Source organism: Gobius niger (genome assembly GCF_951799975.1).
Source record: "Gobius niger genome assembly, chromosome: 2".
NCBI lineage: Eukaryota > Metazoa > Chordata > Actinopteri > Gobiiformes > Gobiidae > Gobius > Gobius niger.
The window spans coordinates 29,359,103-29,373,863 of record NC_136853.1 but is presented as its reverse complement, the minus strand read 5'-3'; the positions used below and the strand labels follow the sequence as shown (position 1 = coordinate 29,373,863).

At 40.5% G+C, this 14,761-nt stretch overlaps 3 protein-coding genes across 5 annotated transcripts in view; 1 reads left to right on the top strand and 2 right to left on the bottom strand.

The window, feature by feature from the left end:
• The window catches only part of usp6nl (USP6 N-terminal like), a 40,872-nt gene extending 34,357 nt beyond the window's left edge, over positions 1-6,515 (top strand). Inside the window, exons 9-14 of one of the 3 annotated variants that reach the window (XM_079582921.1) lie at positions 813-933; positions 1,011-1,105; positions 1,183-1,248; positions 1,376-1,475; positions 1,550-1,702; positions 3,814-6,515. In XM_079582921.1, coding sequence (XP_079439047.1) covers positions 813-933; positions 1,011-1,105; positions 1,183-1,248; positions 1,376-1,475; positions 1,550-1,702; positions 3,814-5,387 — 2,109 coding nt within the window. In that variant the 3' untranslated portion in view covers positions 5,388-6,515. The remainder of the gene's footprint in view (positions 1-812; positions 934-1,010; positions 1,106-1,182; positions 1,249-1,375; positions 1,476-1,549; positions 1,703-3,813) is intronic. The other 2 variants (XM_079582922.1, XM_079582923.1) reach the window with 2 other exon arrangements.
• A 743-nt stretch (positions 6,516-7,258) lies between these two features.
• On the bottom strand, positions 7,259-9,799 carry echdc3 (enoyl CoA hydratase domain containing 3). Its single transcript, XM_079582947.1, has 6 exons — positions 9,580-9,799; positions 9,141-9,262; positions 8,981-9,078; positions 8,701-8,901; positions 8,447-8,625; positions 7,259-7,952 (listed from the first exon to the last, which is right to left on the bottom strand). Exons 1-6 carry the CDS (start codon positions 9,711-9,713, stop codon positions 7,799-7,801), a joined length of 888 nt encoding a protein of 295 aa, XP_079439073.1. The 5' UTR covers positions 9,714-9,799; the 3' UTR covers positions 7,259-7,798.
• Positions 9,800-9,958: 159 nt separating this feature from the next.
• On the bottom strand, positions 9,959-14,213 carry kcnj8 (potassium inwardly rectifying channel subfamily J member 8). Its single transcript, XM_079582945.1, has 6 exons — positions 13,679-14,213; positions 12,624-12,772; positions 11,590-11,750; positions 10,719-10,858; positions 10,404-10,620; positions 9,959-10,324 (listed from the first exon to the last, which is right to left on the bottom strand). Exons 1-6 carry the CDS (start codon positions 14,023-14,025, stop codon positions 10,091-10,093), a joined length of 1,248 nt encoding a protein of 415 aa, XP_079439071.1. The 5' UTR covers positions 14,026-14,213; the 3' UTR covers positions 9,959-10,090.
• Between the last annotated feature and the right edge of the window lie 548 nt (positions 14,214-14,761).

Below are 14,761 nucleotides of genomic sequence, written 5' to 3'. Positions count from 1 at the left end.
TTTCCGCTCCCTAGACTGAAATATTGGTCATCTAGAATCAGAAAACAGCAATAATGTGTGGAAGATCTGCAAATTTACAATGTCGGGTTCATCTCCAATGTGAAATGTGTTAAAAATGGGGAAAAATTTGTGGAAATTGTGAAATTGTGGCAAAAAAATAAATAAATAAATAAATAATAAAAATGGGGCAAAAACAAGGAAATATTGGGGAAACAATTGGGAGTAAAATGGAGTCATTATTTGTAATAAAAAATGACTAAAATTTTGGAAAACGGGGGCAAAAACTGGGGCAAAATAAGAAAAAAATTGTGTAAACAAAAAATGTTGGGGAACAAAATCTGCGCTGAAACAAATTCCGTTAATTCTGTCCCTGGACCAACAGCATCAAAACATGGATCTTAAGACACCATTTCTTTTTCGGTTCCTGCTTACTTTTGTTTTTTCGATACAAGTAGAATGTAAACTTTATTTCAGTACCAGACTGGTATCGTTTAACGGTACCCAGCCCTAACGACAGCCTCTTCAAACTTAAGTGTTTTGATTAGCAAATATGATTAATGTATAGGACTAATACTGCATGATGTACTGTAAAAGAAAAATGCCATGGAGACTGAATACGTCCATACATATACTAATAATACTGACCAAAAAACTAATTAGGTTTTTAGTTTATGGTGAGCATTCAAGGCCTAATTTTTTGACATACTCTGCACAGTCTGTCTGTGTAAAGCCGTCACTATGCGGGTCAGGATGCTGTCCAGTATGTGTCACAGTGTTCACTGATCAGCCATATGTTTCTGTACCTCATGCAGGAAGTTGGCTACTGTCAGGGAATGAGTCAAATCACTGCTTTGCTGCTCATCTATATGAATGAAGAGGATGCTTTTTGGGCTCTGGTCAAGCTCTTATCAGGCCAGAAGCACTCCATGCATGGTATGTTATGTTTTCTGTGTATGTTTGTGTCCACTAAAGAAGCGTTATAATACTAACTATGCTGCCATCACCTTCAGGGTTTTTCGTGCCTGGTTTTCCAAAGTTGATGCGTTTTCAAGAACACCATGACCGTATCCTGAAGAAAACGATGTCAAAGCTCAAGCAGCATTTGGTAAGTCAATGTTACCGTCAGCCATGGCACAAATCAACAGAAGCCGTTTATTTACATTTTGTGACTTGCTCTGGCAGGACGCTCAAGAGGTTTACACAAGTCTCTACACCATGAAGTGGTTTTTCCAGTGCTTCTTGGATAGAGTGAGTCAACCACACAATGTAACACACTGTCAATAACCGTGTGTCCTTAGAAAAAACAGCTACCTACAATATTAAACTTTGATGTATGTGAAAATGCAGGGTTTATCTATGTCCTCACTGTGTTTAGACTCCATTCACCCTTACACTTAGGATATGGGACATCTATATTTTAGAGGGTGAACGAGTGCTGCCAGCCATGTCCTACACTGTTCTCAAACTGCACAAAAGTAAGAGGTTACTTTCAGAGATATATTTTACATCATTAAAAACAAACACCAACAGCTTTTTCTTTTGCCTTTAGAGCACCTAATGAAGTTGTCCATGGAGGATCTGGTAGAGTTTCTCCAGGTGTCCTTGTCCAAAAATTTCTACTACGAGGACGACTTTGTGATTGAGCAGCTGCAGCTATCCATGACAGAACTGAGAAGGGCAAAGCTGGAGCTACCAGCGCCAGGTAATGCTCTGAAACAAACCCACTGACATAACAATGGCAAAGCAAAAGGAGTATTTGAGGGGCATTCAGAAAGAAATTCAAGAAGTGAAACACAGGTATTTGTACTCCTAGTAAACATGGATAAAAACAGACCAAGCATTGTTTTCTCCTGATTCTGAAAGAATGAATTATACTGAAGAAAAAGCCCCAAATCAGTGTCTCACAAAATTGGAATAATGTCTTTGCAAACTCTTAAAGGGATATTTCAGGATTTTTGACATAGGAAACTAGGAACTAGGAAATGAGGCCCTATGTCAAAAATCCTGAAATATCCCTTTAAGTGAAGAGAAAATCTTTGTAAAGGATTTTAAAGTCTCGGTTTATCTTCATGACCATTACTTTAACCGAATGCTTTTTCTCCAGTTCGGCTTTACCCAAATCTAAAAGCTTCTCAACTGGAGAGTTTGGCTAGTGTAATGCATCATTTGAAAGCTAAGACCTGCCAAACTGTTCGTAACTTTTTTATCACATTTTTGAAGCGATTTTGTTGTGTCTTTGTCTGTTTTTTGTGGCTTTTTTGTTGCATTTTTGTCAAGTTATTGCCACTTCTTTGTTGCGTTTTCATCCTCGTTTTTGTTGCTAGTTTGACGCTTTTTTTGTTTCAAGAAGCTTTTAGATTTGAGTAATGCCAAACAGGACAAAATATGCGCGGTTCAGGTGGGGGTTATGAGGTTAAAGTCGATGGGGAAAGAAGATGGCTGCATTAAAACGCTCTGTTTAGCTATGTCATTGGGACTTGAGCACTGTGTTGGAGAAATATGAATAGAATACAGTATAAAATAACTCAAGAAAGACAGATCGAAACCTGTGTCCACCGTGGTGTGAGAGCTTTCCCAAACAGAGCCAGAGTGAGTAACATGGACTTTAATTGGCCACTGTGCTTTCATTGTGCCTGCTGAAGGATAAAAATGCTATAGTCTCTTAATGTGAGGTTTCAGTGGACATCAAGCGTTCTTCAGCTCAACAGTTTTGTGTAAATCCAGATTTGATCATCAGCAGAATCCAGCACTGCGTCTGCATGACCTAAAGTCCCACACACTGTTTTTGTGCCTACATTGTTCTGCGTATTATTCAAATTTTGTGAATACGGATGTTTTATTTTTCCCTTCAGTATGATTTATTCCTTTCAGAATTAGAAAACACTGCTTTTAGGGTGTTTTTCTCGGTGTGTTTCACTTTTTGAATTGAAATGTTTTGAGAAAATGCTTTTACGTAATATTCTCACTTTCTGAGATGTACCTGTGGAAGTGGTACTGCCAAGTCTTGCAAGAGAAAATGAGTCCCTTAACTTCATCGTGACTTTGTTATTGCCAAAAATATCTGTAACTGTTGTTTTCTATTCTTTACTCTATCCAAAGACAGACCAGACCAGACCGAACTAGGCTGACCAGGCACTTTTGATTACTCTTGCTCTCTCCCAATAATCTGCCTTTTTCTCTCTCTTCTTTCAAACATTGTTAGCCAACAACATCAAAAGTGTGGCTGTGAGTGGGGGCCACATTACCTCCTACAACAGTAACTGGTGGGCTATCCTGACTGATCTTCCCTCTGTGTCTGTACATCTGTCCCACACTCGGCCTTGCCGTTTGTCTGTCACTCGTCTGTCACGAACACATGGGTTTTTCTGTCACAGTGGACTTTTGCTTTTTCTTTCAAAACATTTTATACATTGCTTATTATTTATTTGTATTTTTGGACTTGTCTTGTTATATAATAGAATTCAAGGTAAAAAAAAAAAAAAAGGTTAAAAAAGGATATTTTCACTCCTAATCATAGGCCATTAATTTATTGATTTGTAAAAATGAATTCATGATAGCAACTGAACTGTTAGGTTTTCAGACCAGATCATTATTTTTGTATGGACTTCAATCCCAACTCCTACTGTTTTTCTACCCTTTGCAATTTCAGTGATGTCCTTATGTTACTGTAGATGTAATTCTCTATGGCCGTGGTGTTGCATGGCTCATGTCTTTCATCTGATGTCAGTCAGCACAGGCAGCAGTGTGTGCAGCCTATGAATCTAAAAGTGGTTACTCTGATTATCAACAGATTTTTTTTGTTTTGTTTTCTAGGTAAAGAAGATGAGTTCCCTAAGAAACCTCTTGGTCAGCTTCCTCCTGTGATGTCGGAATCAGTGGTGAACCATTTTGTGAATGGGAAAAGTCCCGCTGAACCTGCAGAGCCAGAAAGAAAGCCAAGTCCTGTGCCAGAGCGACAGGTCGAAAGTCGACCTCCAAGCCGCATCCGCAGGGACTCGCTTGATAAACCCGTCCGCCTCAACAAGGCTGACAGGAAGGAGGTCAGCTTGAGGGCATCAGGAGAGACTCCCAGTGAGCAACCGAAATCTGCCCCACCTGAGAGGGAGCCAACGCCACCCCCTTTTCATACTCCAGTTACCCAGAAACCAGTGCCACAAGCCTTTGTCGCAGATGAAGGGAAGAGTAATGCTACAGCTAATCATAATTCAAATGCGGGACCCAGTGCTCGCCGAGACATTGCTCCTCGCTGGTTCAAACCTTCAGAGACGAAGCTGGAGGCTGCTAAGGCTGCAGCAGCCCGGGAGACACACAGGAGCAGAGGGGGCTCTCCAGCTCCATCGTGCCCCGATGATGCTGGGCTGACCTATAGAAGACCACACTCCAAAGATTTCATCCCTGGCTCTGATAGAGGTTCAAATGCCTCACAGTATGATAATGTGCCGGGCCTACCCGACCAGGACTTTGAAATTTTAGAGCTCGAGAGACCTCCATCGAGAGTGAGAAATGTCCGTGCTGAGACGCCTCTTAGTGTTTCATCAGGTCACCATGGCAGTCCGCTACATGGACCTAGTTTGACTGGAAGCGTCGTGTCTGTAGCATCAGGGCCCAGGGTGGGTAAGCATCCTTTCCCCCATCAGTTTTCTCACAACTCTCCTGCAGGGATGAAGAGCACTTACCCCAGCAGTCACTATCACATTTCTTCACACCAGCAATCACCGGGTAGAAATACAACTGAAGTCCCCATCTTTCATCCATCCCACAATGTGGGCCTGGATCACCGAGAGGACCCACGTTTTGCAATGCCCTCTCGATATACCCCCTCCCCCACTAAGATACATGGGGAACGAGCATATGCCACCACACAGAGGCATGCTAACAGTGTTTCTCCAGAAAATATATTTATGAACTCATTTGCCACGTACCGCAGACAGCCTCCACCAAGCTCCAGCCAACAACCTCACGCCCCACGCCCCTCGCACGAGTATCCTCTACAGCTGGAGACCTCAGGGAACTCCACCCCCATTTACCTTCAGCAGCTCACCTCCACCGCACAGGTCTATGCACCTGTGAGGCACCGCCGAGTGGAACCCAGCTTACACTACCCCCCTGATGACAGACAGAGGCGAGACAGAGAAGATCCATCATGGGGCGAAGAGGAGCTCCCCCCTCCTTCTCCTGGTGGTATGCCCCGCTCACCCAGCTTCCACAAAGCTCAAATGTGTCCTGTGCAGGAGTTTACCTTTCCTGCCAACAACATCCACCACTACAGGGCACAGTTCCATGAGCAGCAGCCTGTATTAAGGCAACAGCTCCCTCAGCTGTTTGTTGGACCGCATTACAGAAATGCACACGAGGCATTTGCCATGCAGGACTCTATGTTGCTGTGACAGACACTATAGTGCAACACTGTAACCTATGGGTTAGTCTATGACACTGTGGTAAAGCAAGTGTATAGTCTTGCTTTACGAGGCTGGTTTTGTTTCTGCTTTGTTTTCTAACATGCATGTGTGACTCTCACATGCAGGACACACCAGCCTCCAATGTTTGTACTGATCAGTTTAAGAGAATAAACTAGCTGAAGAATTCATTTTATTTTTGGATGCAAAAGGATTACAGATGGCTGTGTTTATCTTTTTAATGTCTGTACAGTGGATTTTGATCTTGATGTTTAACTATACACAGGAAAGAACCAATCCCTGGTTTACCTGTTTATTTTTTTATGTTATTTCAAGTATTTACATTAGAGATTGGTTCACTGTACCTCTTTGTGAGTTTTATTTTTCAAAAAGAAATTATTTTGTGTCTAACAATAGTATGCAAAGTTTATTTTCCTGTAAAGTCAATTAACCTTAATTGTTTTCTAAAGTTTGTCATTTGATTGTTAACCCAATGGGAAAAGATACATTCACATACTGTGTGTGGCAAAAGAGAATGTATATTTATATTTCATATTTATGCCCAAGGCCAGTGTATATTTTGCATCAGAGAAACAAATTTCTAAATTTATTTAGCCAGTGCTGAATATTCTTTGTTTTGATGGCTTCTAAAGGGCATCTAATTTTGCTACAGAGTCATAGGTTATTATTTTATGTGCAGGTTGGAATTTAAAACAACATATTGCAATGTCTTAATATTAAAAACTAGTGACCAGACACTTGATTGCATATTTTATTGAAGGCAAGTAAAAAGGTTAACAAATATTAACTTATCAAATGTTTGATCTAAATTGCTGATGCCACAAGATCAATGTCAAAGTAGCAATTTTGTACCAACCACATTCAATATGAATTTTGTTTTCATGCCTTTTTTTCTAAATCAAAGCTGTTTAACACATTCCTCAGGCCATTCTTCTTTGCATAATAAAAAAGAAGTTGGAAAAGGTAATACATTTACTAAGTAATGTGCCATAATTTCACCACAAAGCAATATTTTTCAGCATTTTATTTGGCATGGACCTTGCTACCAATTTTAGGATGTTTTTAAAATAAAAATGGGTTCAGCATTGTTTTAATTATTTATTTTTAATGTAAAAATCTAATGCAAGTTACATTACCTTCTAATTTAAAATGTACTTACATGCTTGTATAGAGAGGAATAATCCTGTAATGGACTGCAACGTTACTGTACTGTATTGTCTACAGTATATAAAAAATATATGATATTACAAAAAGACTATCAGGGCATTAAGTGTCAAAATATCAGATCGGGAGCTTAAAAAAATAACCAAATGATCAGGATGTCCCTAGAGAAAACTGTAGAAGCTGGAACTTGAACCCATGACACTGGCTACATTTAAACAGTATTTCATTTAAACATATGGCCGATATGTCAGCTAACCCAATAAGCAGATCTGATTTCTCTTTAGAAATCCGAGAATCCAAAACTCCAGGTTCTACATGAGCCAGCGCAGATTTGGATTTTGAGCAATTGAATTGTTACCACCCCAATCGGGCCACCTGCAGAACCAGGTGGAGAATGAAGGCGCCGCCATTTGTGGCTGCAGCTTCCTGTGCTTGGTGCCGAGTGGATACAACACAGGTTTAATGACTCAAAGGTCTAGGGGTCGAATCCGCTGTTTATTGTTTTATGAAGTAATTAAAGAAGAATGAAAACACAAATGGCACATACTGTGCTTTAGCTATTAAAAATGTAAGGGTGAGGAGAACAGAGGGACAATTCAGTAAATAATCAATGAGGGACATTAAGGAGGTAGTAACGCTCTGCATATGTGCAGCAGCCTAAACCACTCACTTTGAGGTTTATTTCATGGAGAACTTGAGTGATTATTTATTTTTTCAGTTTACTTCGCTTCATGTTTGCTTGCGTATGTACCGCTGTGGGAAATGGAATTGATGCTGCAGTGACCAGACCCACACGCTGCTACAGCGGTGAGTCTGGTTCCCAGGCTAGACAACTCCAGTAATCTTCAAGATTTTTGGTCTCCATGTAAATGTAGCCAGTGATCCTGGCATCTCGCTACACAAGTCTTGTTTGTTGGGAATTTGTTTCTGTTATTAGACAACATTTTGAAATAATCCAATGTGTATTAGTAAGTATGTGCTTTATTCGCCATTGTATTATTGTACAATGAAATTGCGTTCGGTTTTTGGGTTAGTTCTGAGCCGCTGCGACTGAGCATGCCACGGCTGTGGGCCAACCTGACCTTAATACCTTGCAACAAGTAAGTATTGCATCCATGTCACTCCACATAGTTTTGCATAAATATTTCTTTATTTTCTTACTTTACAAACAGCCTGAAGCACAGATCAAATTAAAGTTTTAATAGGGTTGTAGTCCATCAGTCGTGAGCTTTTTCTGCTTTGTGACTCCACACAGGTTTGCGCTTTTCTATAAATGCCTTAATTCCTTCTTGTCCATCTGTCAGTGCCAAGTTATCAACCATCACTTTGGAGGTAGTGGCATATGCTGCATCTCGACCTTGAGCCATTTGTCTTCGGGAAAAATCCATATCATCAATGTCAATATATAGACAACATACAGAAACTTGGTGCATTTGGTTCTGAACTGTTTATGGAATTACAAGTTTGGGTCACACTTTATTTGACACAGCCTTGATACATTGTACCAAACTGAATTTAGTACAATGTGCTCTTCTTTGTAACAATCTGTAATAACTTGTACCTGTGTAATACATACACAATGGAATAATGTGTATTAGTGCTTTGGAGGTACTTAATGTAATAAGACAGAAGAGCCTCAGAGTTAGGGTCATGACTTATTGCATTATGTACCTCTTAACTACAAATACATATTATTCCATTGTGTATGTAACCAATAGGTACGAGTTATTACACATTGTTACATTGCACATTTCATTGTACTAAATTATGCAGGTACAATGTATCAACGGTAGTGTAAAATAAAGTGTTTTCCAAGTTTGCTCCATAGGAGTTATTATTTTCAGGCTCAATGGTGAAAAACTCACCTGTAAAAGGTAGCTTTGCCAAGGGCTACGACCGGTTGACTAGCTTGACAGATGCGCTGAGCAATGGCCAATGTCTCGTCCTCCAATTGATTTTCTGGCACAACTTTACTCACCAGACCATGCAGCAAAGCATCATGGGCAGAGATGGGGGTTCCTGTGAACAACATCTCCATTGCAACCTGAAATTAAAATTGTATGACTTTTTAGAGGTTTAAGAATATTTGTCCGCTTCACTTAAACAATTGAGATCTTGCCTTTCTTGGCACAGCTCTTCCAAGAGCTACTGCTGGTGTTGAGCAGAATAAACCCACATTAACACCTGGAGTTGCAAAAGTGGATTTTTCTGAGACTACAGCAATGTCACAGCTGGCAACAAGCTGACATCCAGCTGCTGTAGCCACTCCATTTACCATTGCAATAACAGGGACGGGTATATCTTGAATAAGTGTCATTACCTGAAAAGATACAAAAAATATTTTAGGCGTTTTAGCTCAATGCGTTTATTATTCTGAGCTGTATGAGAACCCTACCTACCTCTGAACAGGTGCTGAACACTTGCGTGTGATACTCTCTGCCTTGAGCAGATGTCAGCTCCTTTAGGTCATGACCAGAGGAAAATACTGTACCTTTGGCTAAGGTACAACCATAGTCAATATTTGTCAATACCGTAATGTACTATAAAAAGTATGATTACCTGAAATTATAATAACTCTAAGATCTTTTCTGTTAGTCTCACAGAGGATGCTTTTATGGAGGGATTCCAACATGGACAGAGAAAGAGCATTCCTCTTTTTAGGATTGTTCAATATTATTCTTCTATAACAGAAAACAAAGCGAGAGCCTTCACAGATTGGCCAGTTGAATTTGATACATAACTACATCATATGCAACACTTGGAGGGTATAACTTGAAGTAGCTACAATGACCAGTGAGTAAAAAGGTTCCGACTGTCGCCCTGTCTTATTTCATAACATAGGTGTGCTTTGGTTAAACATTGATCTTTAGCGACTGCTGACGATGTGCTTTTCTTCCAACAGTGGTGCGATCGCTGACATTTCACAGGCGTTGCATTGTATTTCGGTTTTTAATCCGTGAAGTAAAGTTTGCATTTCTAGACGCTCTTAAAAACCCACCTGATTCCGTTGTGTTGTTGAGTCAGAGTAAGTGGTTCGACTCCAGCCTGGCAATAAGAGCGAGATCCGCTCAGAATAAACCTCCTGTGAAGTTTATGCAGACGGACAACACTCTGCACAAAGTTTTGAGCCATATCCCTAGATCGTTTAGATCATTAACTCGACTAACAAGTCAAAGGAAAGTCCTCCATCCGACGCAAAACAGTAGGCGGTCACGCTCACTTCCGTAAACGTCACTGCTACGTCACAAACTGCGAGTCTTTTTTTTTCCTTTTCTTCATTTTTTTAACACACTCTTCTTTGTAAAGCAAGTTCATGGAGCATTCTGTCATTCATAATTAAAAACAAAGATCCAACACAAACATACAATCCAGCGCTATCGTGTTTTTATTATTGACAGACAATGTGTGCGAACCTTTAGGCCTATGTAAACATGAGACATTGAGAAAAGAAGAAGCTCAATAACAAAAGTCATGGCAGTGTCATAGCATGGCAGGCACCCACCCTTTAGTCAGGTGACTGCGTTAAGGCTCTGACCCCCCTCCGCTGGGGAGAAGAACTGGACTTTAGGGGAGTTCAGCGCTGAGTTATTTCTGCTGGCGCATTTACGCATGGAGTTGTTGCGTCTCATTGAGTTACGTTTGCGCAATGAGTTCTGGTGAGACAGCTCACTTTTTTGAAGAGTCTGGATCAGGATGGCAGGTTTCTCATCCAGTTCTCTCGCACTACAGCAAGGAGTTGTCACCTAGAACAAAATTTGTCAAAAGATTTTTTATTTTTTTTTATGAAACAAAGTTGTACAGCCTGGGTATTCTTTGTTTTACCTTGATTGTGTTTCCAAATTTGGAGTAGTCCACAGAGTACACGCCTTCCTCTTCTGTTACTATGGGAACAAAGCGGTGGCCCCACTGGATCTCCTCAGACACATAGGATGTGCGAGCCTGTGTGGTGATGCCTGTGGTCTCCACCACTCCCTCCAGGATGGCAATGACCTCTAGATCACTGCACTGCAGCTCCATGGCAGACAGGTCGTACAGCGGACTAAGCACATGTAATATAGACAGAGACCACAGTGTTGTATGAATGACCAAGCAGTAAAAAACAAAGCGTGACTGGTCTTATTGAAAAAGATAGTCTACCTATTTTTGTCAATAACATGGCAAATAATGAGCGGGGCAAGCAGAAAAAGGCTATTGCTGGCCATTGCACTCTCTGTCTGGACATCAATCTGGTGGATGGGGATCACCTCACCTTCAGGTGTAATAGTCTTCCTCACCACCTGGCAGTGGTGGAAAGTAACAAAGTAAAAAGAAAACATTTTAATCAGGTACAAGGTTTGCTCCTGTATCTGTGCTTTTACTTAAAGCCCCTGTACCTGTTTTTTGCAAACAATGAAAGCAGGAGCAACTAAATAATAGTATAGTAATAATAGTTAGTCGTGGTCCAAGCTCATTACTAACTTTCCAAACATCTCAATTCTTCACAGGGATAAGTTTATATGAAGATTTCCCGTCTTGCAGGGTCGCTGTCACAGAAACCTTAGATAACTTGCCTGCAAGCTCATAAGATTGATACAAATGCTTAAAGGGATATTTCAGGATTTTTGTCATAGGGCCTCATTTCCTAGTTATCCAGAGTGTTGTTGATTTCTGGAGATATTTTTTTTTGTAATTCATTCATGCAAAATATCTCCAGAAATCAGCAACACTCTGGATAACTAGGGAAAGAGGCCCCATGTCAAAAATCCGGAAATATCCCTTTAATGATTAGATGAACAGCCTTATTACCTCAAAATGTCGGAGTTTACAACATACTAAAGAAGGACAACAAATATTCAGTTCCACTACTACTACAAAAAAGTCAGGTATAGGGCCTTTAAGTAGAAACATTTAGTTGTTCTTACACCACTGCCACCTGCTCAAATGTACACATGTATCTGTAGTACAAAATATATTCGCTATATGGAGGAGAATACCACAAAACAGAATGAGAAGAGCACAATAGAATAACCTGTAGTCTGATCGTGGCTCCAATAATCATACTCTTCCTGAGGTCTCCAATGCGGATCATGAAGCAGAGGTTGTTGTTTCGAACAGCTATGACAGCATGACGACTGAAAATCAGAGTCTCCGCTCTTCGGTTTGATTGGGCCGTCTTCATAAAAATACAACCTGACCAAAAATAGTTAAAAATAGTTTATTAATCCCTTAATAAAAAAAATAAAAAAAAACATCAGCGGAACATTTCAGGTTGTATATGTCACAAAAGCTATAGTATGTTGTCAAATTCAAAACCTAAAAAATGCATATTGTTGAGATATGTTTTCTTCAATGAACCAAAGTGAAATGAATACTAGTATTTCAATATTGAGTGAAATGTTAGGAGGTAGGCTTTAACCTCTTAACTCCCGCCTGAACCGAGAGGATCTTTTTCCTCACGTCAGATTTTTTTTTCCATCATTTTTTTGTTCATTCAACTCATTTTTGTAACTTTTTTGTCATTTTTTTGGTCATTTTTTGTCACATTTTTGTCATTTTTTCATACATTTTTTATCATATTTTTGTCATTTTTTTGTCACATTTTTGTCATTTTTTGTCATATTTTTATCACATTTTTGTCATTTTTTTTCACATTTTTTGTCATTTTTTTTCATTTTTGTCATTTTTTCGTCAATTTCTTGTGACATTTTTGCCACTTTTTCATCCATTTTTCGTCACTTTTTTGTCACATTTCCATCATTGTTTTCGTCTCAGTTTTGTTGCTATTTTCACAGCTTTTTTCCAGAAGCTTTTGGACTGGGGTAAAGCCAAACTGGAGAAAATGTGCTCGGTTCAGGTGGGAGTTAAGGGGTTAAGCTTCAGAGGCTTTACTTAAATGAAAAATCACAATAGTAACAATGAAGACATGTAGGTCTATAGGACAAGTCGCTTCCTGCTGCTGGCATGTTTACTAAATAGACCTATACGCATAACGCCGTGTTAAGTGTAAGTCTTACAAACTGTGCGGACTCCCTCTAGCGAATTTCGTCTGACATTACATCTTACCCAGCATGACTGCGTTGATGATCAGACCCACTATATTCTGCATTATGAGCACAGTAATTGCATCGGGGCATTGTTCCGTGATCATGCGGCCTCCAAACCCGATGGTCACCTGCACTTCTATGGAGAATAGGAAGGCTGATGTAAAAGACCTGCACAGGTGGGGGAGGGAAAAAAAAAAAAAAATCTTAAAACACGCAGACGCGCCATTGGTGAATTGGAAAATAGGCCTATTAATTTTCGATATAAAGACTTGACTGTTTTTGGGGACTCATCATTACCGAATAACTCATTTTCAACACACTTTATTAGTAGAAAATTGTCTAATAAGATTGGCAGCCCTAGAAAAATGATTATAACATTCTGTAGCCTTGTGTTATATTCTCCTCGTATGTGAAAGTTTCATGTCAGGACAGCCTGGGACAACAAGGCTACTAAACACAGTTTGGTGATTTTTTTTATATGATTTTGGAATTTGGCTATAATAATTAATAACTAATTCCATATAGGCCACGTATTCCAATGTAATGTTTAAAGGAACAGGCCACCGTTTTTCCATACTGAGATATGTTCTAACCTGAGCTTAGACGAGTTGATACATACCTCGTCTGGTCTTTATGCGTGCCCATTGAAGAGCTTGGTCGCTTCTAACTTCACCCCCGTTTGGAGCTATAGGAATACATTGGGAGAGGCCAAACGCTAACAACATCTTTGGTCTTTTTGTGTGACTGAGGGCACACAGTTCTTCCATACTGTGATATGTTCTAATTGAGCTTAGACGAGTTGATTGATATGTACCTGTCTGGTTTTAGTGTGTGCCTGTGGAAAAGTGTTGTCGCTTCTAACTTCACCCCTGTTTGGAGCTATAGGAATATGATGGGAGATGCCAAACGCTAACAACATCTTTGGTCGTTGTGCGTGACTGAGGGCACGTACAAAGACCAGACAGGTACGTATCAACTCATCTAAGCTCAGGCAAGAACATATCTCAGTATGTAAAAATGGTGGCCTGTTCCTTTAACTTTGCAGTCAGGAGTTACTAACTTACTTGAACTTACTTGACGTCTGTCACGCAGAAAGTGCCGTTTTGCCTCTTCGGGTCCAAGTCTCCGTGCGCGAACGCCACGAGCCACCAACTCATGGCAAACAAAAGCCAGCTGCTCACAAAGGTGGTGGTGAAAATGACCAGCGTGAAGCGCCACTTGAGGTCCACCAGCGTGGTGAACACGTCTTGCAAAAATCTGCCCTGTTCGCGGATATTCTTGTGCGCCAGGTTGCAAGAGCCGTTCTTGGCGATAAAGCGCGCCTTATTGACCCGGTCTCTGAACACGGGTTTTCGCGGCATCCGAGAGGCAAGCCCCGGTAGCCCGAATTCCTCCGGGATAATGCTTTTCCTTGCAAGCATCTCTAAAAAGCGTAGAAGGAAGACCGCATGAAATCGAAAGTAAGTCGATTTTTAGCACGGCTGTGGGATTGTCTCATTGAGTCTCCGCGCGGCTGTGAACTTGTTGCGCTCGTGCTGTGCTTTCTGAGGTCTAGGGCTGGGACGCTCCACTCTCTCCCACTGACGTAGTGCATCTTCCAGGGGCCACAGCTGACTATCTGCTCTAGGCCCCATATGTAGGCTACATCGCTCAAGTAAAACAAGTTCTGATTCTGTTTCTGGTATAGCTCAGACTCAGAGTCAGACAAAAAATGAAAAGGCACCGTGGGGGTCCTGTGTGAAAGGATTAGCTCCATATTGTTAGAAAACCTAAAACTAGGGATAAGTGGTCCGCCTGTTTCCATTCAAACCGCTCCATTTAACCACCAAGTCAAAATAAATATGTATTTTCTCTTTTAATTCGCCCCCTCTCGTACAATGGTTCACTGGGCGACAATATTCCTATATCACAAACTGCCACTGAACAAGTAAACACATCCTAAACAACACAAGTAGAACTACAGCCCAGCAGCATGAAACAGTTGTTTATGTGCAAATAGAAAACAGACTGGATTGTAAAATACACTGCACTGATACAACTTGTGAGATGCAAAGATCTGCTTTTTGCAGGTTATAACCACTCACCCCTTCTTCATCGAGACTGAGAACCTTAATGCCAGCTCTATCTCACAGTGAAATGCTAGTTATTGAGGGTATG